General features: G+C 38.5%; 1 protein-coding gene across 2 annotated transcripts; it reads right to left on the bottom strand.

Moving 5' to 3' along the window:
* On the bottom strand, positions 1-27,567 carry ddb2 (damage specific DNA binding protein 2). 2 transcript variants are annotated; one of them, XM_008105003.3, is made up of 11 exons: positions 27,336-27,567; positions 21,361-21,547; positions 17,417-17,547; positions 14,697-14,888; positions 9,931-10,097; positions 9,014-9,113; positions 7,872-8,049; positions 7,136-7,281; positions 6,436-6,600; positions 5,884-5,929; positions 1-1,256 (listed from the first exon to the last, which is right to left on the bottom strand). In XM_008105003.3, the coding sequence occupies exons 1-11, from the start codon at positions 27,426-27,428 to the stop codon at positions 1,003-1,005; spliced, it is 1,659 nt and encodes a 552-aa protein (XP_008103210.1). In that variant the 5' UTR covers positions 27,429-27,567; the 3' UTR covers positions 1-1,002. The 2 variants fall into 2 exon arrangements, with proteins under 2 accessions (XP_008103210.1, XP_003214666.2); XM_003214618.3 differs by lacking the exon at positions 9,931-10,097 and adding an exon at positions 12,755-12,900 and having other exon boundaries at positions 27,336-27,562.

Raw genomic sequence — 27,567 nt, 5'->3', positions numbered from 1 at the left:
TTCTATACAAATGAACACGACTACAAATTACTTTATTTGCTGCTGTCTCCTCAGTTACCCTATACACAACCAAAAAAAATACACACTCATAGAATTATGCTGGAAGACCTAAAAATGCCTAGAAAATACTTGTCAGCATTTCTACGTCTCCAGCTTGATCCTATGGTTAATTTCTGGCTGAAGTGATCTCTCTGGTAAAAAATAGTTTTATTAATTTTTATTTATATTTGCATTTTTTCCACTTTCACTGGGCTTTTACATCCCAACCTATGAAGGATGAGGGCAGACTGTATATTCCAGACACAAAACTTGACAGTTTTCTTGACTAAAGAGTTCACAAAACCCTTACATAAAATAGCTACATTTTCTATGCCTAGAAGAACAACAACTCTGCCCCATACAAAATATTTATTAAGCATTTGGATGGTGAATAAGTGCTGAACAAAAGAACATAGTAACAAAAACCTTTACAGTCAGCCTTTTCAAAAAGGTCCCACACAATCTAAATCTAGGTCCCAACCAAGTTTGAAATACTGGATAACTTTCTCACACATGCAAATTTGAATAGATTAACTGTTGCCCTAAAAAAGCTCAACTGGAAGAAGAGCTTGAGGGAACAAAGACCCATTTCCTTTTTAATATGGGCCTAGCAAAGGAGAATAAACAGGCTGCTCAATTTGCTGGAAGTAAATTGAATGTTCTGAAAAACAATAACCTGAACTGCCAGCGTACTCCAGATCGCTGCTCTGTGCGTGCCATCCCATAGGCAATTAAAAAACAGTGGCTATGCACAAATATGGTGCTTCTTTCATCCCATTTCAATCCAAGTGAACATTTATTCATCATTGTCTTCAATAAAGAATGCCTTATTTTTTGAAACCCAGATTCCATGATCTGGAAAAGCTGGTTGGGAATAAAGAGTTTGCCACCTTTGAAGCCACTCCAGCCACCATGCCAGCATATGTTTTGTTCTAACCCCACACTACAGAGAAGCTTGCCTGATTAGTCCTCTGTATTCTTCCTTTTCTTTTTCTCTTGTAATTTGCGTTCTTTGGTCTGAGTTTTAGAGCTCTCTAATTCAAGACTGAGTAGTTTAGTTTTAAGTTTGCTTGTTCCTGGGTTTGACGGCCTCTGTCTTCTTCCTCCTTGTCGAGATACATTTCTGCATCCAATTCCTTGCTCTGTCATAGCCTGCATGAGACGCTCCTGCTTTTTGGTCACCATCTCCTCACGGCTCCAGATAAGAATATTGAAGCCTGTAAGGAAACAGGAATAGTATGGGGAATTCTGTTTTAGAAATATTTCACATGCACTGAGTTGGAGAACCAGTGGCTCTCCAGATACTTCAGTGTCCACAATCCTGAGTCACTTGCCATGCTGCTCTCCAAATTTAAAGTATCACAAGTACACCACCCTCAATGTACAGTTTGGTAAAGAGGCATGTGCCAAAAGTCAAGCATCATCTGCCAGACCTACTTTCCAAATATTAAAGTTTATGCAAGATTGGCTCTAAGTCTACAGGACCCATTTCAGAATAAGAATTACAAGCAAATAATAATAATAATAATAAATCTCATTTGCTGTGTCATACTATGTCTATGTGTCAATAATAATAATAATAATAATAATAATAATAATCATTATCTTTATTTCTAGATCACCCTCTCTCCCCAGAGGGACTCAGGGCAGTTAACATACATACAGTGGGGGCGGGGGAGTAGTCAGATACCAATTGTACAAGTTCTCCCACTTAAAATGCTGAGAAAGTCCTGTAATTGACATCAAAGGTAGACCTCAACTATGAGGGACAACATGAGAAAACACATCCAGAAAATCACATCGTGTGATTTTTTTTTCACAAATTTATTTGCAAATTATGGTGGAAAATAAGTATTTGGTCACCTACAAACAAGCAAGATTTCTGGGTCTCACAGACCTGTAACTTCTTCTTGAGGTTCCTCTGTCCTCCACTCATTACCTGTAGTAATGACCCCTATTTGAACTTGTTATCAGTACAAAAGGCATGTGTCCACAACCTCAAGCAGTCACACTTCAGACTCCACTATGGTGAAGACCAAAGAGCTGTCGAAGGACACCAGAAACAAAATTGTAGCCCTGCACCAGACTGGGAAGACTGAATCTGCAATAGGCAAGCAGTTTGGTGTGAAGAAATCAACTGTGGGAGCAATAATGAGAAAATGGAAGTGATGCAAGACCACTGAGAATCTCCCTCGATCTGGCGCTCCATGCAAGAGCTCACCCCGTGGGGTCAAAATGATCACAAGATCGGTGAGCAAAAATCCCAGAATCACACGGGGGAACCTAGTAAATGACCTGCAGAGAACTGAGACCAACGTCACAAAGGCTACCATCAGTAACACACTACGCCGCCAGGGACTCAGATCCTGCAGTGCCAGACATGTCCCACTGCTTAAGCCAGTACATGTCCGGGCCCAACTGAAGTTTTCTAGAGAGCATTTGGATGATCCAGAAGAGTACTGAGATAATGTCATATGGTCAGATGAAATCAGAGTAGAACTGTTTGGCAGAAACACAATTCGTCATGCTTGGAGAAGAAAGAATGCTGAGTTGCATCCAAAGAACACCATACCTACTGTGAAGCATGGGGGTGGCAACATCATGCTTTGGGGCTGTTTCTCTGCAAAGGGACCAGGGCGACTGATCCGTATACATGAAAGACTGAATGGGGCCATGTGTCGTGAGATTTTGAGTGCAAACCTCCTTCCATCAGCAAGAGCACTGAAGATGAAACGTGGCTGGGTCTTTCAGCATGACAATGATCCCAAGCACACCACCGGGGCAACGAAGAAGTGGCTTCGTAAGAAGCATTTCAAGGTCCTGGAGTGGCCTAGCCAGTCTCCAGATCTCAACCCTATAGAAAACCTTTGGAGGGAGTTGAAAGTTCATGTTGCCCAGCGACAGCCCCAAAACATTACTTCTCTTGAGATCTCCATGGAGGAATGGGCCAACATACCAGCAATAATATGTGCCAACCTTATGAGGACTTACAGAAAACGTTTGACCTCTGTCATTGCCAATAAAGGATATATAACCAAGTATTGAGATGACCTTTTGTTATTGACCAAATACTTATTTTCCACCATAATTTGCAAATAAATGTGTGAAAAAATCAGACGATGTGATTTTCTGGATGTGTTTTCTCATGTTGTCCCTCATAGTTGAGGTCTACCTTTGATGTCAATTACAGGCCTCTCTCAGCATTTTAAGTGGGAGAACTTGTACAATTGGTATCTGACTAAATACTTTTTTTCCCCACTGTATAAAACGGCAAACGTTCAATGCCACAACTACATTACTTAGTATCAAAAAAATGAAAAATAACAATAACATAATAAAAATTCCAGATTAGAAAGAACAATGAATTTAAACATAACACTTAAACCAGTATAAACATTATTGCACACAGTGTATACCCAGACAGATTAAAATGACAAGACTATAGAAGGCGTTCAGGCATTGCTGTAATTCAGCTTAGACTAGGGGTTCCCAAACTAAGGCCCGTGGGTCGAATGCGGCCCTCCAAGGTCATTTACCTGGCCCCACCCTCAGTTTAGACTTAGGCTTATCCAAAGTCTGAAATGACTTAAAGGCACACAACAACAACAAACCTAATTAACTTGACTATCTCAATGGCCAGAAGCAGGCACACACTTCCCATTGAAATCCTGATAGGTTTATGGTGGTTAAAATTGTTTTTATTTTTAAATACTGTGTTATTCATTGTTGTTTTTTTGCACTAAAAATAAAACATGTGCAGTGTGCAGAGGAATTTGTTTTTCAAATGATAATTTGGCCCCTCACAGTCTGAAGGATTGTGGACCGACACTCTGCTTAAAAGGTTTGAGGACCCCTGACCATATCATGATCATAGCAGCTGTAAGGTGATAGTTATGTTAAGCCTCCTCCTCTCCGTATGCTAAGTACATAGATGTGTCCTCAACTCTTTCTTAAAGAAGAAGAGGGTAGGGGCCATTTTTATTTCTTTAGGGAGGGAGTTCCAGTGGCAGGGGTGATCACGGAGAAGGCCCCCTCTCTCTTGTTCTCACCAACTGCACTTGTGACAGGGGTGGGACTGAGGGCAGGGCCTCCTCCACTGACCGAAGTGCCCGAGATGGTCTATATAGGGAGATGCGATTTGACAGATAGCATGGACCTGAACTGTTTAGGGCTTTATAGGTAACAACCAGCACTTTGTATTCAGTTTGAAATGGACTGGCAGCCAGAGGAGCTGCCGCAACATGGGAGTGGTTCTCTACCTTTACAGAGCACCTAACCTGGCTGCCGATCTTTGAGTTAGCTGTAGCTTCCGAACTATCTTCAAAGGCAGCCCCACATAGAGAGTGTTGCAGTTGTCTAAATGGGATGTGAACAAGGTGTGGACTACCATGGCTAAGTCAGGTGTCTCAAGGTATGGGCGCAGCTGGCACACAAGTTTTAACTGTGAGAAGGCACTCCTGACACCTGGGGTTCTAGGGTCAGCAATGAATCCAGGATCACTCTCAGACTGTGAACCTGTGTTTTCAGAGGAAGTGTGACTCCATCTAGCATAGGCTCTAACTCTATACCCTGTTCTGCCTTTCTACTGACCAGGAGCACCTCTGTCTTGACAGGATTTAATTTCAGTTTCTTAGCCCTTATCCAGTCCAAATAATGGTTGGGGTATGTGAATAATTCACCTTCCCCATGACAATATAGGCAGCATGGTATCTTCAAGCATGGCAATGCATGTATACTTGATGTTTTATTTCTTTTTCTTTACTTTTTAAATTATATACAGTATTTTGCTTTTGTATGACCACATGACATTTCCTTTATATGTAACTTTAATACCTGTGATGATGAAGGGTATTTTTATATAACCACACCTGGAGCTAATTTCTTGCAAGAGTGAAAGGGCTTTATAACCTATGAAGTACACACATCTGTGAAAATTGGCAAACACATGTTAGTTTTGCTGTAATTTTAGTAAAATATAAGGAATAATCACAACGGCTATTGTATTGGTTCTAAAATGTCAATAGTCTTGGATACTAATTTATATTGAAAATCTAAAAACAAACAACCCACCTACCCCCCAAGTTAAACACCAAATTGTATTTTTGTCCTTCCCTCTTCAGTATTACTGCAAAAAAAAAAAAACCAACAGATGGCAGTAGTTCTTTTCTTTGGCAGACAGATTATTGTAAAACGTCTATTTATAAGCGGACAAAAAGGCTATCAAGTGTCAAAGTAGATAATTATCAGGAAACCCCACAAGAGATGGATAGAAAATCCCAGTTAAAGGTTAAGAACTAAAGCAAAAGACCATGAGAGTAAAGGCATGAATTGCCCACCAATCCTTCCTTCCTGGAAATGTGATCAAGTAAACATAGCGACTGCTATTAAAATATTATCTAAACTGTTTGGTGTTAGTTGCCTTGACATCTTTGATGAAAGTCAGATTAAGTGTTTTTAAATTGTTAAAGTATTTTATGTTTTAGATAGAATATGCCAATATTAAAACAATTGGTCCTCTGGATCTGTGAGCTCCAGATCTATGACTTCTATCAACCACAAATCATTACATCCTTTATTGTTAAATGGCAGCAATGTGAACACAGAAACATTGGAGCATGCACATGCACTTCGCCGCTATTTAATATGTCAAATGACCACCCACGTATTTTCATAACCGCACAGGGTCTTGAAACTAAACCACCACAGATATGTCAGGTCCACAATATTACCAAGTGCTATGAGTAGAACAATCAATTCCAGCTAATTCTTGTTTAGGTAGTACCTTTTTATTTTTATCTTTATTCCAATTATTATCAAATTTTCATGATCAAATCAGTCACTCACCCATTCCAGAGGCCAGTGTGTCTCCCATAGGGTTAAACTTGTTGAGCTGCAAACGTGAACACAACAATGTATTAAAACCTTGTCAGCTGCTCCCTTGTCAAATCAGACACCAGAACATTCTGGAGCGACAGAGAAAGGCCTAGCATTGAATGTAGAAAAGCTCTGCACAAATCAGCAGAGCTTTGAATGCTAAACCCTTCCCTCGGCTGTATATCATGAGACACAGATGTGGATCTGGTGAGGAAGGATAGGGACACCACTCAAATAATAAACAAATACAGTGATATTAGAAAAGGGAATAAAAATCCCTTCAGAGAAGGGCACCTCCTCAGACAGCACAGCATGTGGTGCTTAGGAAACCAAAGAAAAACTATTTTAGGAGCCGGTATGCAGCTATTTTGTCTCTAAAGCAGGGATGGGGGTGAACTTAGAAATATTATGCACACAATTTCAGCAAGTCACAGACTTATTTTTTTGCTCAGCGACTGATTTTCTACCCCATAAGCAACCGTGAGCATAGCAGCTTCTTGGAATCCAGATTTCTACACTTACTGAGATAATGCCCAACGCATTTGAATCATGGAGCTGGCACACCATCTCTCCACTGTTCCCATCAAATATGTCAATAGTTCTCAGCTCATCTGCTGTGTATCCTGGGAAAAGAGGGTCTGGGTAACGACCAGCCACAATGAGGTCATAACGAGGATGCCATGTTGCCTAAAATGTAAAAGAAGTGATTAAGAAAAACAACTGCTGAAGTTGAAATATATCAGAGAACTACAACAAGAATGTACGGTACTCTCTGAAGCTATAATCTACCAAGCCAAGTTAAATTTCTAAACCTTCCATGAGATCAAATGGTAGACTTTTAAAAACAGAGAGGTAGAAAATGAATTTTCATAGCCTATGTGATACTTGTAGACAAACCAACAGATCAATTAGTGCTTTATTTATTCTTCTTATGATTTAGTGCCTCTTACTGAATGATTCATTTTGCCTAAGCCTGCCTTCAGTTTTTGTCCACAACATATTTTCTTTATATATGAGCCTGATGTAAGTTTTATTAATGTAGACTCATGAAAAAAATGAGACAATAAAGCCATTCATATTGTGGCATTCAATCTGTACATGTAAATGTCCTTATCCCAAAATAAGGCTCCCAATAAGTTTCCATACAAGAGTTGTGTCTTTTTCTCAATAACTCACTGTTACAATCACATAGGCACTACCACTTCTATTTCTATTTCTTCACCTTGATAGGTGTAAGGTGCTGGAACTGGCGATGGGGATGTGAAATCAAATGCTGTGGTTTGGACCAATCAGAAGATGAATAAACCCGGATTTCACTGTGCTGGTCAGTAGTCAGTAGCTTAGCACCATCAGTTGGGCTGAAATACGCTGAGGACAGGAGAAAAAAAATGCTTACAATAATATTTATTTATGTAGAATCACATTGGTATGCACAATGAAAAAGAAACAAGCAAAATTTCAAAGTACTGATTACATTTATTATATTGTTTCCTAGACATTTCAGTTATGAATAATCTCACTGTGAACAAGCATAATACATTGTCATACATCATTGCCATACATTAGTTCCTCTAGATTTCTAATTCTGAAGGGTGAACATTGACATAAAAACCTAGATTTAAAACTGGGCAAGCCTGAAAGCTCATTTGAATATTATTTTTTCCTTTGTGCAAAAGTAACGAAAATAGTACACATAGAACTTTATTTTATTTTCTTCCAACTTTCTTCTCAGTTGATACAAATTTCACACAACTTGTAATACTTCCTTAATTTATTTTATTCAAACTACTCTGTGAGTTAGTTAGACCAATGGAGAGCTACAGAAACAGCTGACATAGTAGATGGACGAAAAGATAATAAAGGGGATTGAACTGAAAGTTAGAGGTGCACTTTAAGGGTTGAGAATGAATAGGAGGGTAAACAGCCAACAAAAGAGAGTGCTTACTTTTCTGTCTTACCTGCATTGACTGCTCTGTCATGTGGAAGTACATGAAGACAACTTGATTTGTCCTTTATGTTTCTTAGATCCCAGATTTTAACTGTCTGATCCACTGAAGCTGTAGCCAGGAGCCAATCACAGCGAGAATTAAATTCCACATGAGTCACTTTCTTTTTGTGCAGTTTCAGATCCCATATCTGAACATAAAAGACATGGTCTTTAACAGAGCAAGAAATTCTGGTCTATAATATTAGACATTGTACATGACTTTTCTGAGAGATAATGCAATCTTTTAAAAGAAGGCATAAAAAAGTACATGCTCAGTCAACACCAAAAACTTGACCAAAGTTAAACTGAGCGAGTTGTACTGGGACAAAACCTTATTAACCGTGGCCCAACCTCATGCTAAAGAAAGAACATTTGATAAAGGATAATCACACAATTGGAGTGACTTCCCAGGTCTAATAGCTTCCAGAAAATGGTGGGACAAAATCAGCTAGACAGAGTTTCTATACCGCTGCAACATCACATGAATGGTGTTAGTGAATGCAAACTGTTTTAAGAGCACAGTAGGAAAAAAAGCAGAAACTGGGGAACATCAAATGAAATACACAGAAGAAAAAGACAAGTCTCAAAATGCTTTAAAATGGCTGTTTTATAAATGGAAAAGACTGACACATTTTGACCTGGTTGTTATTTTAAGGTTTTTTTTTCAGGGGACTATATAAAATCATAAAAGGACAAAAAATGAATAGATAATATCACATTATATAAAATCATCGGTACATTGTCTGTGGCTTGTACATACTCTGTTTAGAATCAAACTTCAGACATTTTGAACAAAGGATTCTCAAACTATTCACTGAATGAGAGTTCTTTGGAATCTGCTTCTAAGACCCCTTCCACACAGCTGAATAAAATCCCACATTTTCTGCTTTGAACTGGAATATATGGCAGTGTGGACTCAGATAACACAGTACAAAGCAGATATTGTGGGACTTTCTACCTTGATATTATGAGTTATATGGCTATGTGGAAGAGCCCTAAGACTGTAAACCAGTTTCAGAAAACTCTGAGGTTTGACTATCTGAACAATTTAGGCCAGTTTAAAAGTGTCTTGTCAAAAAAAGCCTGTCAGACAAAAAGGATGGGGCAACAAACCTTTTCACCATCAGTACTGAGCAGGATGGCATTGCCCACGTTATCACCTGTCACCACAGTCCGGCATGTTGCAGATACATCAACACTGCAGTACCAGAAACTAAAAAAGAAATAAGTACAAATTCAGGACTGTCATTTTTGCAACAAATAATATAAGGGTGTTCACAGGCCCTATAAAATGCAAACAATGCCATCCTAGAATTAAAAGAAGGAATGGAATCCTAACTAAACTGAGTCCAAGGATATCTGCTTACCAAGTATTATAATAAAGTAAATATGCAAAAATCCTAGTTGAAATCAAAAGGCCAACTGTTTATCCCTACACTCATTCATGTTTTAAAATAACTATTTGAAATGAATACTGACCCCAGGAAACTGTCACATTTTAAAGTGCTGGAACTCACGAGACCAGATTAGCATTCACAGAAACAAACAAAAACAATTCTAAACACAAGCATTGGTAACAAGCCAATAATAGCTCCAGAGCATGAGATCCAACTTGGGTGTCCATTCATTTCCCTTTCAAAAACTGCCACGTTTCTTGAACCTTCAAAACATCTGTTATTAATCGTGTGACTTGACCTTTATATTCAATGACTTCCATTCAATGCAGGGCACTAGGCAGGGAAAAATTCCAGAAGCTGGCTTATCTTTTATCCATACTATATGTGTTTCCAGCAGTAAAACATTATAATTTTATTGAAACTGTTGTGCCTCCCTACAAATCAGTCGTACCATATAAAGTGCACCTTCAAAGAATCTAACACTCTCCTCCTCACATCACTCAAGTAGATTAGATTGTCAAATAGACACATAATACCTCCTGTACATCCATGAAAACAACACCAGTATATTTCAAAGGTATGTCCTGTTCTAGTCGGAACTTATGAGCTAACCCATAGGCCCGCCTTTCTCACCAAACATCATGAAATTCATGGTCACAGGCTGGGGTCCGGGAAATCACATGTGCAGTTTGGCCCTCAAGGTTATGTAGTCTAAGGGTGCCATCCCCTGATGCCACATAAAGTTTTTCCAACTCAAACGGGCTGAATTTCATGCTTCCAAGAGAGTCTCCTGGGCCTTTCTGAAACACAGATGGGAACAGGAGAGCAACACACCCAAGTTAATGGGAAAGGATGGGAATAGGCAGTCAGCACAACCTAACATGGATGCACTGAACACATGGAGACGCTAGATCAGTCTTCCTAAATTGAGGGGCCTTTCACATTATATAGTAATAGTCATAATATTCTACTGTCATGGTTTCCATCTATGGAATCCTAGGATTTGCAATTTGGGAAAAAGCACCTGGAATTCATAGCCAGAGATCTCTAAGATCTATGGTATCCCAAGATTCCACAGGACATGGACATGGCAATTAACATAGAAAAATAGTGCTATAACTGTGCAGTGTGAATGGAATCATGACACTCAGGAAGTACATCACCCCAAGATTTTTTATCACTAACTGATACTGATGGGTGTTAATCCATACATTTAAGGAATTGTGCTCTACAGGATTTCACATAATAAGTCACAACTGAACTTGTTAGCTCTGAACACTTCTGAAACTGGCTCTATTCTAGCTACTTATTTTTTCAGATGTTTGCATATAAATTCTATTCAGAATTAAAGTCAATTTATATAATATCCTCTTGAAAAAGTACTTATCCACTGTTTAAAACAAAAACATAAGATTACATTTGTACTGGTAAGTTCATCTCACTAGTTCTCTCCTTTAGAATCATTTACATTCACTTTTTGTTCTTCCTCTGCATCTTCCCAACAATTTCAGTGCCAATTTTCAAAACAAAGAGCAAAAAAGAACCAAAAGTCCGATGACAAAATATGGCAGAGATTCTTGAACAGTGGGATGTTCAACAGAGGCATTTTCATTAATTTATTATTTGGAAAATGGGAAGGACACAATTGTATCTTATGTCTTTTTTAAGTAGGTACTTTATTGAATCGTCCTGTGCCATACAGCAATATACCTATTATCTTTTCTGGGCCTTTTATAATCAGAATACAGTATAATTTACTAGTTGTTGTATAAGGTAATAATTTGTGCTTTTTGCCTCATACAAAATATATCTATCACCCACATTTTATCCCGAATTTACAAATATTTTGATTTGATTCTAGTCATGATACTTTGGGGCTGAAAGGGAAATATAATTTTTATGTTTCAAAAGACAGCATGGGTTGAAAAGGGTTTATAATCATGGGTTTAAAAAGAGTTGAAGATCATCTTCCATCTTTCCTCAAGATACTGGTAAATATCCATAACTATTTATAGAAAATGTGAATATACTGTACTCTAGAATAAAATCAATTTATTTGCTACACATTATTGATTTTTTTTTCAGCTGTACTGCCTTCCTCTTTTTTGGACTGCAGGATGTGATCTCTTAACCATAGAATGGCCTATCTCCAGGCCTAAGAAAATAAGAATGAGATAAGCATTCCATGTTGAAGCCTACAGTCTCTAGGCTCAATGTTCCAAATATCATCCCAGAAAGTTTCCTTCAAATGCAGGAGTATCTAGTAGTTTCCAATATTTTTGTTGGGTGCTTCAAGCCATTTTTGACTTACAGTGAACCTAAAGTGGATTTGGGGCAAAATTTGTTTGGAAGGAAGGTGCTTTTGCTTTCCTCTCAGGCTGGGAGAGTATGACTTGTCCAAGGCCACCCAGTGGGTGATGACTGAACTGGGATTCAAAGCCTAGTTTCCAGTCACAATCTTATGCTCTGTTTCACCATACTGGCCCTCAATATTACATATGAGATTGCTCATGTAGTTTGTTTGTTTATTCATTTTTAGAGAGAAGTTGTTATTGGGTCTGACACAGCATAAAGGAAAATGAATCACTGTCAAACTCTATTAGTCTTTACTTACCATTATCCACATACAATAAGGGAACCTAACATTTTGCAGAATTACAAAAACATTTAGGAAAAAGTGTTTCCAAAAGGGGTAAGCCAGTCAACCAACTAACCAAGTGAATAAAAGACACAGCCCAATGGAAAGTGGCTATACTGAGTGAGTAAAGATTGATGTCTGTCATGGAGGAAAAAAGATGGAAACGGTGAGAGAAAATGGAACCACATAACTTCAAAGAATGTATGCGTAACTGCTGGAAAACTGAACAGAACACTGTAATGTTTTGTTGCAGATGCCAATTGTTCTGTCTGATGAGTTTAGGAGTAGGCAAATTATTTTGTTGGCAATTTTGTCTTAATCAGGTTTTTGTAATGTAAGGCATTCTGTTGTTTTATGATCATCTCTAGCTAATGTGTTTCTCAACTTGGTTTAAGTTGGAAATTATTTTTCCACCTTGTTTATTAAACTACATAATCTGTCTTAAAGTCTAATTTCTGTGGCTAAAACAAAGATGGGAAATTTCTCAGGGAAGGGGGAAGTAAAATTTGACATATATATCCCAGTTATGGTGCCAGCACTGAATTTGCTCTCAATTGTGAGGTTGTCACTGAAATCTGATAACAATTATGCTCTTCTCAGTGGTGAAGAAGGCTGCTTATTGTATCAAGTGGGCTAAAAGGAGTATCATATTAAAACAGAATTTGTGGCTCAGGAACAGCAAATCATCTAAGTACTGAGTGGGACAGCAGAAATAAAGGAGAGGGGGACTGAAAAAGCTAGCCCCAAATCTGCACCAATTGTGTTACCTTCTAATTACCAGAAGGAGGTAAACATGGAAATAATTAATTGCAGTCTTACTCCCAGTCGTTGGTATTGGTGAAGATTCGGACTGTATTTCCATTAAAATCCTGGAGGGCAGTAGTTCCAGCAACTGATGATGTGTACAGCTCACTAGGATTAAAAGGATTAAACTTCATTCCTGTGATGGCCCCTCCAGCTCCCATCTACAATGAAGGAGGGATGAATAAAACAGAATACCACTCAGAGATGTGAAAGGAGGGCAGTCCTTCTTATTCTTTCATCAGTTTGTGCTACTAAACTTCCCAAAAGGTAAACAGGATCATTGTGACACTTCAGCTAGACTGAGCAAATATCATGAAAAGGAGAATGTCCAGGTCCCTGCAACCATAGAATCATAGAATAATAGAGTTGGAAGACATCTCGTGGGCCATCCAGTTCAACCCCCTGCCAAGCAGGAAAATCATATTCAAAATACCCTGACAGATGGCCATCCAGCCTCTGCTTAAAAGCCTCCAAAGAAGGAGCCTCCACCACAGCCCGGGGGAGAGAGTTCCACTGTCGAACAGCACTCACAGTGAGGAAGTTCTTCCTGATGTTCAGGTGGAATCTCCTTTCCTGTAGTTTGAAGCCATTGTTCCGTGTCCTAGTCTTCAGGGCAGCAGAAAACAAGCTTGCCCCCTCCTCCCTATGACTTCCCCTCACATATTTGTACATGGCTATCATGTCTCCTCTCAGCCTTCTCTTCTGCAGACTAAACATGCCCAGCTCTTTAAGCCGCTCCTCATAGGGCTTGTTCTCCAGACCCTTAATCATTTTAGTCGCCCTCCTCTGGACACTTTCCAGCTTGTCAACATCTCCCTTCAACTGCGGTGCCCAAAATTGGACACAGTATTCCAGGTGTGATCTGACCAAGGCAGAACCAATATCATTCCTGCTAAATGCTATGGTGCAGTGTGATCATGTAACTTTCCCTCACATAGTATTCTTATCAGGATGGCTATCATTATGGATTGCTGAAATTCACTTATTCATTTTCCTTACAGGTATGAGTTGCCTTGGGAGCAGTTGTCAAACACTTGGTAACTGAATAGCTATCAAATGAATATGTCTAAGGATACCAACCATTTTGATAACAGATTCTTAGAATTAAGTTGTGCATATTAATAGACCTTTGTAATTTATTCATATGCATTTGGTTTTGCATATGGAAAAAGAAAAATAGATCATGATGATAAAGGATAAGGCTGGAAACAAGTAAGGATGCAGGATATGCACAATATTGTGGAGCTAGTTTAGGGGCTGCATTAATGGCTGCTATAAATATCTTGTGTGTTGCTGTCTCCCTCTCCTTTTTTCTATTCTTTTGGATAACATAGGAATGCAAATTTATTATACTGTTTATTATTCTATCTGATGTATTAGCCTCATGCTTTTTGAGTTCTAAGCACAAATGTCTAGGCCAAAATCATAATATTCTTTGAGTCAACACAAACAGACAGAAAAATTCAAACAGCAACACAATACAGTTTTCAGAGATGTTCAGGAATTCAGGAGAAAGGTACTCTTTTTCTACATATGAATCCAGGTTCTAGAAAAATATGAATCTCTGTCCACAGCGCAACACAAATGTAATATGAGAAAAGTTTGTCAATACAACACAATTACATAGCCAACAACACATATAATTTGTATTAAAAGAACTTTCTCTCTTTCAATAAAATGCTTCTAATTTGAGAAAATATGAAGCTAACATGAAAAGTTAATTCTAAAATGCCCCTGTAAACTCATCTTTCAGGTTTTCCAAGCAGAAATAACAGTTAGCCATCTAAGCACATCCTTGCCTAACTTATTATTTCACTTGCATAGAAAATCAGGAAACTACAACACAAACGCATTGGCAATTGAATTCTAAAGTAGTTTACACAGTTAATCTACTGATGAGCATCATACATTGCCTCAGTATAGGCTGATCCTACACTTGACCTCCATAATGACTTACTCCTTCTATGAAGCAGGTTTTATTAAGCACTTCATAGTCCCACAGGATGATGTCTCCACCTTTGGAGCCCACAGCAACTGTGCTGGGGTGTGTTGGATGCCATTCCAGACATGTAATTCTTCTATTGAAAGGACTTGCTGTTCGAAACAGGCAATATGAATGGAGAGAACGTACAAACGGCACCTGAAGGCACTGTGGAAAAAATAAGAGACTGAAATCTAAGTTGTGCAATTCACATGCACGTGCTACTTTGATGCACAATGCAAAACCAGACAGATTGATACCTTGGTAAATTGCCCTATTTCTTAATTTATATTTACTACTTCTTGATTTATACTTCTTAAAATATTGCTTCTCAAATTTCCTCTACTTTAAGTGTATAACTCTTACTGACACTTACTACACAGTGAAACTAACTCCCCAGCAATAAACAATGGACCTGGCACATGAAGATCATGGCTGATGGTTTAAATTTGGTGCTCTATCGGTTCCACTTTCTGTGCTCAAATATCCCTCTAAATACCATACATATTCAGACCCTGTGGTTTGTGTCCCATTCTACTAGGCCGCAAAGCAGATGGGCAGAAAATAAACAGGTGTTTGAAATAAGCTGCCTTCTGCTTTCACAATATGCTAGGTGGCAGCAGTCATTCCATCAGCCTAACTGAAATGTTTTAAAAACAGCTCCTTATAACACGAGCTATAACTTTTAAGAAAGCACACCTGCTCATCTCCATTTCTAAGCCAAAGAGCCGGCGTTGTCCATAGACACCTCCAAGGTCATATGGCCGGCATGACTGCATGGATCACCGTTACCTTCCCGCCAGAGCGGTACCTATTGATCTACTCATATTTGCATGTTTTCGAACTGCTAGGTTGGCAGGAGCTGGGGCTAACAGCGGGCGCTCATTCCACTCCCGGGATTTGAACCTGGCACCTTTCGGTCCACAAGTTCAGCAGCTCAGCACTTTAACACACTGTGCCACCAGGGGCCCCAGACTGTATGGCCATATAATATACCTCACAACCTGTGAGGATGCCTGCCATAGATGTGGACGAAACATCAGGAGAGAATACTTCTGGAGCATGGCCATAGAGACCAGAAAACACACAACAACCCTGTGATTCCGGCCATGAAAGCCTTCAACAACACACCTGAGTTTGCTTATTTCCCCATGTTCCTGACTCTTTTATCCTAATTGTCATTTTTTAAAAATTGTCGGCCCAAGGATAATAAAAACTTAATAACTAATATATCTAAGACATTCTGGAAATTCAGTAAAATAAGCTTGCACATCCAGTGATATGAGACTTCCACAAAATTGTTGAACATTTTTTGAAAAGAAATTCAGTGCCCTAACTAGAACGTGATTGGATTTTGCACATTTATTTGTCTTACATTGACTGTATGTTACCAAACTCTACTGAATAGAAATATAGGCAGTCCCCAACTTACAAACATCCGACTTACAAATGACTCATAGTTAAGAATGGGGGTGAGACAACAGGAAGTGAGAGAAAACTACTCCTAGGAAGGGAAATTCACTCCTGAAAGAGTTATCATGGGGAAAAGATGTCTCCACTGAAGCTTTATCATCAATCTTTGTTTCCACAACAAGCCAAATTTTCAAAATACAATTATCACAAGGACAGAAAGTGCAGTGAAATCTTCTGAACAGGGGCACAGACACCACAGAGGTGTAAACCCTTCCCTATGCTATATAAAGCCTATACAATGTTCACTCACTACTTCGTGATTCACTTTTCACGGATTCACTGTTTTGTGGTTTTTCAATAAACTCTAAAAGACTATTATAAATTATAAAAAATTACAATTTACAGCCTAAGAAAGGGAGGAAGGGGAAGCCGAAGAGAGAGAAAAGGAACCCAAGCTGCAACAGAAGGAGAAGGAGGCGATTTATCAACACACAATTGGTTGATAAAGACTTAAAATAGTGTATAACTACTAAAATAATGTATAAATATTAAAATAAATATAGTGTCTCTACTTTGCGGATTTTCACTTATTGCGGGTGGTCCTGGAACCTAACCCCAGCGATAAACACAGACTGGTGTTACACTTTTTAAATGTACCTGTTCTGGCTTACAAACAAATTCTACTTAAAAACAAACCTATAGAACTGATCTTGTTCCTAAGTTGGGGTCTGCCTGCATTTGATTGAAAAAAATAAATCACAAATCCAAAGTTATATTAAGAAATTATTTTATCAGAATATTTGTCTCTAAATATGTACAATAACATGTACCTCTTATATAGTCACCTTAAATTTAAGGAGAAATGAACTGAAATGGTTAACACATTTATTTTAGCATGTAGATGTCTGTTTATTTACTTCCAACAGCGGTCACTGGGGCAACTTTAGTTGTACTGTTACTGTCTGATAAATCACTTGAACTGAACTACTTTGCTCAATTTTTGTGGCAATATGACATCTTGTTCTTGAAATTAAAGAATTTTATGAAACAGTGGTTCCGATTAATTTTTTCATTCCATCATTTTGCATAGCTCACAAGAGTACATTACATACATCTTCTCAGAGAGTTTTAAACCCAGGAAAACTGACTTTTGGTAAGCAAATGTATTGCTTTCATACATGAATTAACTGACATAGCTACTGCTTTGAAAATGATGACATTAGACATGAACGGCAACTGTAGGAACTCAGCTATTCAGACAGTTAACAAGCAGAAATTCTCACCTTTTTCAGCTGTGCCCTGATAGTGCTTCCCAGCATGTTCTGATAAATATAATGGACAATGTTTTTCTGCATTTCCAGCTGATGGGAGAACACGCCTCTGTTTCGGATCATGGAGCAACTGAAAGATTTTCCTGCCATACAACAACATGCTTAGAATGGGAAGAAGTCAACTGTATATCTATTCCAGTGGTTCTCAGGTGTGCTCCATGGAGCCCTTAAGGCTCCATGAAGCACAGAGGCTCTGTGAGGGGCCTATGGTATCCCCACTCATCCTTGCCTAGGAAGCACGCAGCCTGTGAAGCCCTGCTGCGAAGCTCTCTAGGCTGTGCTGCCGACAATAGGGAAGCCCTGTAGGCTGTGCCACCGGCGGGGAGGCTCTGTAGGTCAAGACCACAGCAGAGGGGAGGCCCCATAGGACGCACCACAGGAAGGCCCCTTTTTGCAGGCCTCCCTTTGTGCAGGGTTCCCCTTTTTGTGGAGAGAGAGAGACCTGCTTCGCTAACTTTGAGGGGCTGAGGGAAGCCTGTTCCCCTATTTTCTGGGGGGGGGGCTTTTTCTAGGGCAGGATCCCTTTTTTGTAGGACGAGGAAAGCCTGCTTTGGCCCATCTGTCCAATTTTAAAATGCAATGCGGCCCCTGTATCCTAAAGTTTCTTGGGGCTGTACAATATGTGCAAAAGAGTGATCATAAGAGAAAGTGGAGCTAGGAGAAAAATGCAAATTCAGGGGAAGAAAAATATCCTACATGTTACAACAAAACCTAAGTTACTATGTATCAGATGCTTAGATAATATTCTCAAGATTGGCCAACACCACTGCACAGAGATTAGATGAAGTACAACTAAGACCCCATTTCCCCGAAAATAAGACATCTCCTGAAAATAAGACACTAGTAGAGGTTTTGCTAAGTTGCTAAATATAAGGCCTCCCCTGAAAGTAAGATCTAGCAAAGCTCCCCCTCATAGCAAAACGCTGCAATACTGTCCCTGCTGTATAAGTGGGAGATCGCGGAGTCAGGCAACCAGTGGGTCACTTTGTGAATTCTTCTTCATGGAAAAATTAAGACATGCCCTGAAATTAAGACCTAGTGCACCTTTGGGAGCAAAAATTGATTTAAGACACTGTCTTATTTTTGGGAAAACAGGGTACATTCAAAGAACATTAAAGTTGAGAGAATTATAGCTAGCATGAAGTCAAGAAGTGAATTATAATTATTATGCACTATGAGTATATCTAATTCTGACTTCAGTTTAGATTGTGCTAATTATTTCTGTGTTTGTTTGTTTGTTTGTTTGTTATTACATTTCTACCCCAGCTTTCTCCAGAAATGGGAGTTTTAAAAAGATTTGAAACAAGATTACTATATTAAAATATTTTCAGAAGTTAAAAAACAGTTAAGTAACAGTATTATTTAAAATCATGATTAAAATAATATAAAACAATTTGAAACATAATTATGTGATCTGTCTAAATATAAAGTCTTTTGTCTGCCAGCAGAAAGCAAGGAGGACCAACCAGACTTCCCATGGAAGGGAGTTTCACAGCCTGGGACCAGCCACTAACTTCACAGACACATTTCCTGTGTCCTCACCAAACATGTCTGTGATGTTAATGGGGCTTGAGTTTGAGCTAGATGTCTATCACCTTCTAGATAGTGTCTAACGGCAATTCAGTTATCTTTTACCACTAGCTATGATGGCTTGGCCTCAGAGAATTTTCAGTCTAGCAATATCTGGAGATCCACAAGTTCTCAATTTCTGCTACATATGGATATGAGATGGTTATGATATATGGTACAGCCCCAATCTTCGTTACATTATTTATTAGGATGGATGTTATGCCAAAACCAAACAAAGCAGTGAAGAGAAAGATTTAATGGGCAAGATGACAAAGCCAGTTATAGGAAATGAAACAGTACACAGAATCTGAAGATCTGCACTGTAAAATTAATGCAACTTCACACCACTTTAACTGCAACAGCTCAATGCTGCAGCTTTACAAGGTCCTTAGTCTTCTCTCCCAGAGTGCTGTTGCCTCCTCAAACTGGGGCATCCATGATTCCATAGCATTATTTGTACATTTTAGATGCACCCTGAGTTTGGCCATTTTTAACACAAAAGTATCCCAAGATGTGTGAAAGATTACATGGACAGATATGCACAGAAGCTCTCCTTCTGAAAATGGAAATGTTATCTGCTATTCAGATTGTAATAATATTAAGACATTTTTTTACAAGTCATGGGGAGCAAAATGTGTCAGCCCTTATACTTAAAAAGACATTATACCATGTGTGTTTTTTTGTATGTATCTTCAAGTTGCCTCTCAATATATGACAACTCCATGAATCTCACAGAGTTTTTTTTAGGTAAAGAATACTCAGATGGTTTTACCAGTTCCTTTCTCTGAAACAGAGCCTACAGTGCCTAGTATTCATTGGCAGTCTCCTAACTAAGTACTAACCTGGACTAACCTTGCTTAGCTTCCAATATCAGACAGGATCTATTAAGTGCCTTTAAGGCATTTAACAGTAACAAAAAATCAGTTCTCAGTTTGATCATCTGACATAAAACTCTCCATTTCTTCCCCACTAGCTGAGTTTGTTCAAGTAAGCGGAATGAAAGGCCATATATTTCAGGTTCCCACCCCAATACTCAAAAGTAGAATAGATGAATAGAGTAGCTCTAGTAAGCTCAATGTACATGACATTACTGTAGAATTTAAAATCCCATTGTATTCTCTTTGTTGCTTTTCCATCCTGTTCTTTGATTGTTTTAGATTTTATTTTGGTAAAGACCTGAAGTGCTGTGTTCACAGAAAAAACACAACCTGATTCAAGTTAAGAGTAGGAGGAAATCCTCCAGAGAATTCCAAATCATGAGGATATATATCCCTGCCTTTCTCTAAAGTTCCTGTTGAGGCAGAATATTCCAGGTTCATTTTGTAAGTTATATAACATGCACATTGTTGGAAAAAAACAGCCAGCAACTAACAAATCTGCTGACACTTCATGGAAAAGCCTAAAAACATTGTTGTCCAGGAAAATGTTGCTGAGTAAATCAGCTTACAGAGGTTTATCTGTTGATTTTAAGCATTACTTCAATACCTTTGGTGTTTAGTTATATCTAAACACACAGAGAATCTCTTTAGCTCTATCCTCATTGTTAAACAACCCACAAAGCAGAGAGTTTTATCACATAATCTCATTGCCACATGAGGAAGAAACAGATAAAATATAACACTCAAAGATACATTTTCAAGGAAAGGTTCTAAAACAGAAAGGAAGAAAAAGTGTTGTACAATGCAATGATAGCTAGAAATATGATGGCCCTGAAGAAAATGGAAAATATTAAGAAAAAAATCTAAGTGTTTTCTATTTTTCCCAAAACCCTTTCCTTGAAAAAATAATTTATAATAACACGTTTTCTTTTAGAATTGATAAAATGTTTGACCAAATGTATTCGCTGTCCTGAAATCATTTTTAAAAACCCAACAGATTCCTTATCGTTTGGGTACTCCTTACAGTTCAGGATCTTGTGACTTCATTTGTAGGTTCTATTTGTAATTATATTTTGAACAAACTATACTTGTAATATATAAACATACTAATTTAATGTGACACAAACATATGCATAATGATAAGTATTGTGTTCCTAAAGTCACAAAAAACTTTCATTCTATAAAATGGAGTTAATACTTTTTTTCTGAAAATTTCCATTTTGAAGTGAAAAACCCTTTTTGTGGCTTCACAATTTCTGGAAATTTTATATATCTGAATGTTTGCATGATGAAACAACACAAACAGAATACAATTAAATTAACATCACAGGACCTTAGTTTTGCGAAAACTATGAGAATCACTTTGGGTGTCTTTTTAGAGAGATAAAATGGAGTAGAAATAATAATGTAATAATGATAATGATAATAATAATGACAATCCAAGATTACCAGCTTTGTCCAGACTCTTGGGAGCTTTCCTCACATTTAGTTTTTTTGTTTGTGGCTCATTTTCTAGATCTCCACAGTCACGTTTTCTTTTCCTATTTGATTTTATCTCTTTTTCTGATGTACTCTCACATGTCCTGAGATGCTTCTTGTCTTTTGAATCTTTTCCAGGGGCCATTATGCTCAAACACTGAAAGAGACCAAGGAGAAAGGAAACATCACTGTCACTGAACATTCAACATTTTATTTTAAAATACAAGGTAACATACATGCATTAAAAAGTACCACTAAAAGTGGAAAGTGGCACATATAACACATTTTTTCCAAATATTTTTCATTAAACATTTCCAAATAAAGTAAAAATAAAATTCATACTAAAAAAAAGTGGGGGGAGGGAAAAGATGGAAAAAAGTAATTTGAGGTAGTAGATTTATTATTGGCTAGTTGCCTCTTTACAAATATCTGATATGTCGCAAAAAAAGAACCGAGAAGAAAAGGATTATTGGGGTATGGGAAGCTCTTTTACAAAATTATCATTACTGCATATACCATATAACACTTTAAAACCATTACTTGTGTCCCAGAAATTCTAAAAAATATTTTTCTCTCTCTTTTAAAAACATATATATACTGTACTACCATTCCACCACAGTACTGAAGATTTGTAAGAACTCTCTTATTCAAGTACTGAACAGATGCCATCCAGTTTAGTTAGGGCAGTTGTGTGTACATGACTTCAGACAAACCATAGGAAGTATTCTGCTTTGTCATTTATCTGCATAAAGGTATCCTTTATACAATACTTTAAAAGGCAAAGCATATCTACCTGACTGCCATTTTACTTACATAACAGAGAGAAATAATTTTAATAAGAAAGGCATTAGTGGTCTAATTACCATAGTATAGCAACCCTTTCCAAGGCAGAAATAATTTAAAGCACAAATTTATGAAGGTTTATACTCAAAGAACGAGCCTAAGTATATTTAGGAATACAGTACAGCCATAGTAGATATTTCATAATAGTCTGATAAGCAGTGAATGACACTGCATATCAGACTATTATGATAAGTTGCCACAAATTGTGTCTCTGTGTTACTGAAATATTTTTTTTTAATTTTTTTATCATGTGACTAGATAACATCAGGCACTGCAGGGAGTCCAGAGGCATACACAAGAATGACACACATTTTGGCAGTTATTATTCATTATACAGTTATCCATTAACATTTTGGGAAGTAGTCATATCTAATGGTCTTTCATTTGCAGAGGGTCAACCCATTAGACTGTATTTGGCATTCAGACAAATCAAAAAGTACACCTATCTACTGGAGGGGAGGGAGACACAGATACCAGTAGTATAACTTTAAATGTACATAAAAACTCTGTGTTCCACTTTTTGACATTATACCTTCAGTGATAAAGTTATTCGTATCACCCTCAAATAACAATGTTGATATATGTAAACAAAAAAGCTTATCCAAATGGTGGCATGCCTAGAATTAAGCAATTAAACAATTTAAACAATCAGTTTTAAAGTGGAGATAATGTGAATTTAGTGTTTGTGTATTAGCTAATTTATGTTCCGGCAATGAATGTTTGTCATATATATGTTGTGCTCCGCCCTGAGTCGCCTGCGGGGTGAGAACAGCGGACTATACAAATGTCTTAAATAAATAATAAGTAGAATTAGCCATCAAATAGAAAATTCCTATTTGACCTTTATAAGACCTCTCTGACCCAAGCCTGTCTCACATATATTTTTTGTTCGGACATAGCTTTGCACTCCTACAAAGGAGAAATGTGTTTCATGAAAAAATGTTGGCCCACCATATCTACAGATTTTGCATCTATGGTAAAAACATCCCATTGTAAAATTATTCAAACCCCCCCCCCACCCCCAAAAGCAAACCATTTTATATAAAGGACACCACTTTAGTATGCCATTGAATATAATGGAGCTTGAGTATACATGGGGAGTCCTAGACCCAACCCTTAGCTGATAACTAGGATCCCTTTAATACGAGTAATGGCTATATTTATTATATGAAGTCCAAGAAAATACATTTGTCTTGAAAAATAAATATTATTATGATGATTCAAATTATAAATTAATCAGGGTTACAAATTCATAAATTATAGTTTTATGTCAGGTGTTCAAATAGTCCCTGTATAGCAATGCACTTCTTGCATTGTGCACGCACAGAGCTGCAAATCCACCCACCCCCATAAAGTTTATCTTGTAATTTTGTGACACTTCTCTACTACTGGAATCTTTAGTTTTGTTAAGGGCATACTGGTTGAGTATCCCTTATGTTAAATTATGTTACAGAAATGTTACATTTTTCCATATTGCTTATATATAATGAGATATCTTGGAGATGAGACTCAAGTCTAAACACAGAATTCATTTATGTCTCATCAACACAAAAGTTTTCCAAACATATCATATTGGGGTTTTTTATCGTATCAGAAGTGACTTGAGAAAATACTGCTAGTCGCTTGTGGTGTGAGCAAATTGGCCGTCTACAGAGATGTTGCCCAGAGATGTGTTACCATCCTACTGGGAGGCTTCTCTCATGTTCCTGCAAGCTAGAGCTGACAGACAGGAACTCACTCCATCTCAAGGATTTCAACCGGCAACCTTTAGGTCAGCAGTTCAGCCGGCACAAGGGTTTAGCCCATTGTGCCACTGTGGCTCTTATCATACTGGTGGTACACTTTTTTAGATACGCATCATTTTGTGACTTGGAAGTACAGTAGTCTCACTTATCCAACATAAACAGGCCGACAGAACGTTGGATAAGCAAATATGTTGGATAATAAGGAGGAAAAGCCTATTAAACATCAAATTAGGTTATGATTTTACAAATTCAGCACCAAAACATCATGTTATACAACCAATTTGACAGAAAAAATAGTTCAGTACGCAGTAATGTTATGTAGTAATTACTGTATTTACGAATTTAGCAACAAAATATCACAATATATTGAAAACAAATTTATTTATTTATTTATTTACAGCATTTATATTCCGCCCTCCTCACCCCGAAGGGGACTCAGGGCGGATCACATTACACATATAGGCAAACATTCAATGCCTTTTAACATAGAACAAAGACAAACAAACATAGGCTCCGAGGGGCCTCGAACTCATGACCTCCTGGTCAGAGTGATTCATTGCAGTTAATTGCAGCTGGCTTGCTCTCTCGCCTGCGCCACAGCCCGGGCCTGGATAATCCAGAATGTTGGATAAGTGAGTGTTGGATAAGTGAGACTCTACTGTAATTCAGTTTTACTAGCAAACCAGAGGTTAAACCAACCCCTTAAATGAAATACATAAATTGTAATTATGAAATGTATGGGGATGCAACATATTTCATGAAAACCTTTCATTTATATTTTAAAATTAGTGTTCCCTCACTTATCGTGGGGGTTACATTCCAGGACCACCCGCAATAAGTGAAAATTTATGTAGTAGGGACACTATTTTTATTCTATGTGTGGAGGAGAGCAAACCACAGACCACTTACTACAATGCAGTCTGTATTTTATTTTAGCAGTTACAATATACAGTACACAGGCAGAGAAGAATGGAAGCTAAATAACCCTTTTTATTTAAAACCCTTCCCTCCCCTCCCCCTCCCTTTATTTTTCCCTTCCCCCCCCCTTCCAAAACCCTTTGCACACTTCAAAAACCTGCAAAACAGCAAAAATACCGCTATGTGTATATTAATATTAATTGAAAACCCACGAAACAGCGAGGGAGCAAAAAGTGAACCGTGAAGTAGCGAGGGAACACTGTATATGATGTATTGCTTATTTAACATAGATTCAGAAGTTTCTCGTTACATTTGCGTGACACACCTACACTCTAATGCGTCACGACACAGAGTTTGGAAACCTATGATCTATACCTTCTAGGCATAGCCTAAGGGTAATTTTATAGATAATATTTTTAATAATGTTGTGCATGAAAACAAAGTTTGTGTACATTGAACCATCAGAGAGCAAAGGTGTTAATATCTCAGCTGTGGATTAATGTTGGAGTATTTCAGATTTCGGAATTCTGGATATGGGATACTGAATCTCGATTGTGTGCGCACGTGTGTGTGTGTATACATATGTATGTATGTATACATACATACACAAATGCAGGTAGGTATTATTGCCAATAATTTCTTTTCCCTCAGAATGATACATTTTGAGGGAACACTATACTTTCGCCAACAATTAGGCTTTCAAAGAAAAAAGTTTTTAAGACAGAGCCAGTGTGTGTGTGTTGTGTGATGTTTTTGTCTTTTCAAATAGGCATGATTGGTTTGAACTATTTATTTTTACATCACCCCAGGTTTAAATCTATTTTAGTGTTTATAATAGTCTTGAGGCTTGAAATGGCCTAGGTTTCATTTAGCCCCGTTCGTCGCTTTGAGGCCCCTTTCACACATCTGAATCAAATCCCACATTTTCTGCTTTGAACTAGAATATATGGCAGTGTGGGCTCAGATAACCCAGTTCAAAGCAAATATTGTGGGATTTTCTGCCTTGATATTCTGGGTTATATGACTGTGTCTCTTTGGGCAGAATAAAAATAAAGTTTATTATTATTTGAAACACAACAAGATGAGTCCACAGCAGACACTCTGCTGGCTGTTGAATTGGATCACACTTCGGACACTTCCCAAGTGTCTAGGACTGTGTGATGTATCGGCGAATAATGCAAGCAGATCCCAGTAAGGTGGCCTTCTGCAGCTGGCAGATGGTAATTTTGTCAGCACCGATTGTGTTTAAGTGCAGGCCAAGGCCTTTAGGCACTGCACCCAGTGTGCCGATCACCCCTGGGACCACCTTGACTGGCTTGTGCCAAAGTCTTTGTAGTTCGATCTTTAAATCTTCATATCAACTTTTCCAGTTGTTTCTCCTCAATCCTGCTGTCACCTGGGATTGCGACACTGACAATCCATACTTTGTTTTTTAACACAATCGTGATGTCAGGAATATTGTGCTCCAAAACCCTGTTTATTATTATTATTATTTTATTATGACACAGCAAACAAGATAGATATGCTGGATTTCGTATCACAAAATCACAAGTCGAACACTTCCCAAGTGTCTAGGACTGTGTGATGTATTTTCGGATGATGCGTGCAGATCCCAGTAGGGTGGCCTTTTGCAGTTGGCAGATCATGATTTTGTCAATGTCTATTGTTTCCAAATGCCGGCTGAGATCTTTTGGCACGGCACCCAATGCGCCGATCACCACCGGGACCACCCACACTGGTTTCTGCCATAGTCTTTGAATTATTATTATTATTACTGTGAGATTTTCTGCCTTGGTAATCTGAGTTATATGACTGTGTGGAAGGGCCCTTTAAGAGAGAAAAGGCAGCACTTGTATAAATAATTGTAATAATTATAACAATGTGATGATGATTTCCCAAATAAAACAAAACTCCAAAGAGTGGGGATGTGAGATCTCTCTAGTGCAGGCCTGGGCAAACTTGGCCTATGCAGGTGTTTTGGACTTCAACTCCCACCATTCCTAACAGCCTCAGGCCCCTTCCTTTTCCCCCTCAGCCGCTTAAGCGGCTGAGGGGGAAAAGGAAGGGGCCTGAGGCTGTTAGGAATGGTGGGAGTTGAAGTCCAAAACACCTGTATAGGCCAAGTTTGCCCAGGCCTGTTCTAGTGCCTGTTCTCAACTGTCATAACTGCCTGAAGGGAACAAAAACAAAATAAAGTTCTAAGTACATAACCCCCAAAGAGTGAGGAAATTGGATCCCTATCGTTTTCACGTGCACGAGAGGGCCCTTGGTAACGTCTGAAGCCTCCCCTCAGACAATACGATGTATGGGGCAGGCGGGAGGCCTTCCTACGGCTTTTCCCCACTTGGGAGCCCCCTCCCCAAGAAAGCGCGAAGGCCAGGCCTCCTTCCTCGGGGCGGGGCTCCCCCGCAGAAGGAAAGCCCGGTCAGTGCTGCTCACCTCAACCGCGGCCTCCTCCTCCTCCTTCTCCTTCTCAGGCGTTTGTGTTTCCCTCAAAGGCGCGGGAAAGGCGCGCCTCCTCGGGAGTTTCATAACAAGACTTCTTTTTTTTTGTTTGTTTGTGAGGAGGAGGCGGAGCCACAGGGCGCGAAAATCTTTCGGAGGAGGAGGAGGCCTAGAAGAAAGCGCGCCAGTGAATGGGATCCCTCAGGCTTCGTCTACTTCCCTCTCC

The sequence above is a fragment of the Anolis carolinensis genome, chromosome 1, assembly GCF_035594765.1.
Source record: "Anolis carolinensis isolate JA03-04 chromosome 1, rAnoCar3.1.pri, whole genome shotgun sequence".
NCBI classification, from domain to species: Eukaryota; Metazoa; Chordata; class Lepidosauria; order Squamata; family Dactyloidae; genus Anolis; species Anolis carolinensis.
The sequence above is the reverse complement of the archived record's forward strand: the minus strand, read 5'-3'. Positions and strand labels throughout refer to the sequence as shown.

Excerpts from the sequence above, each read along its gene's own strand:
- ddb2 (XM_008105003.3), bottom strand. The coding sequence starts at position 27,428 with ATGAAACTCCCGAGGAGGCGCGCCTTTCCCGCGCCTTTGAGGGAAACA. Across the intron at positions 9,114-9,930 it reads CATGAATTTCATGATGTTTG|TTTCTGGTACTGCAGTGTTG; the intron begins GTGAGAAAGGCG and ends TTTCTTTTTTAG. Across the intron at positions 1,257-5,883 it reads CACACTGGCCTCTGGAATGG|GCTTCAATATTCTTATCTGG; the intron begins GTGAGTGACTGA and ends GTTTCCTTACAG.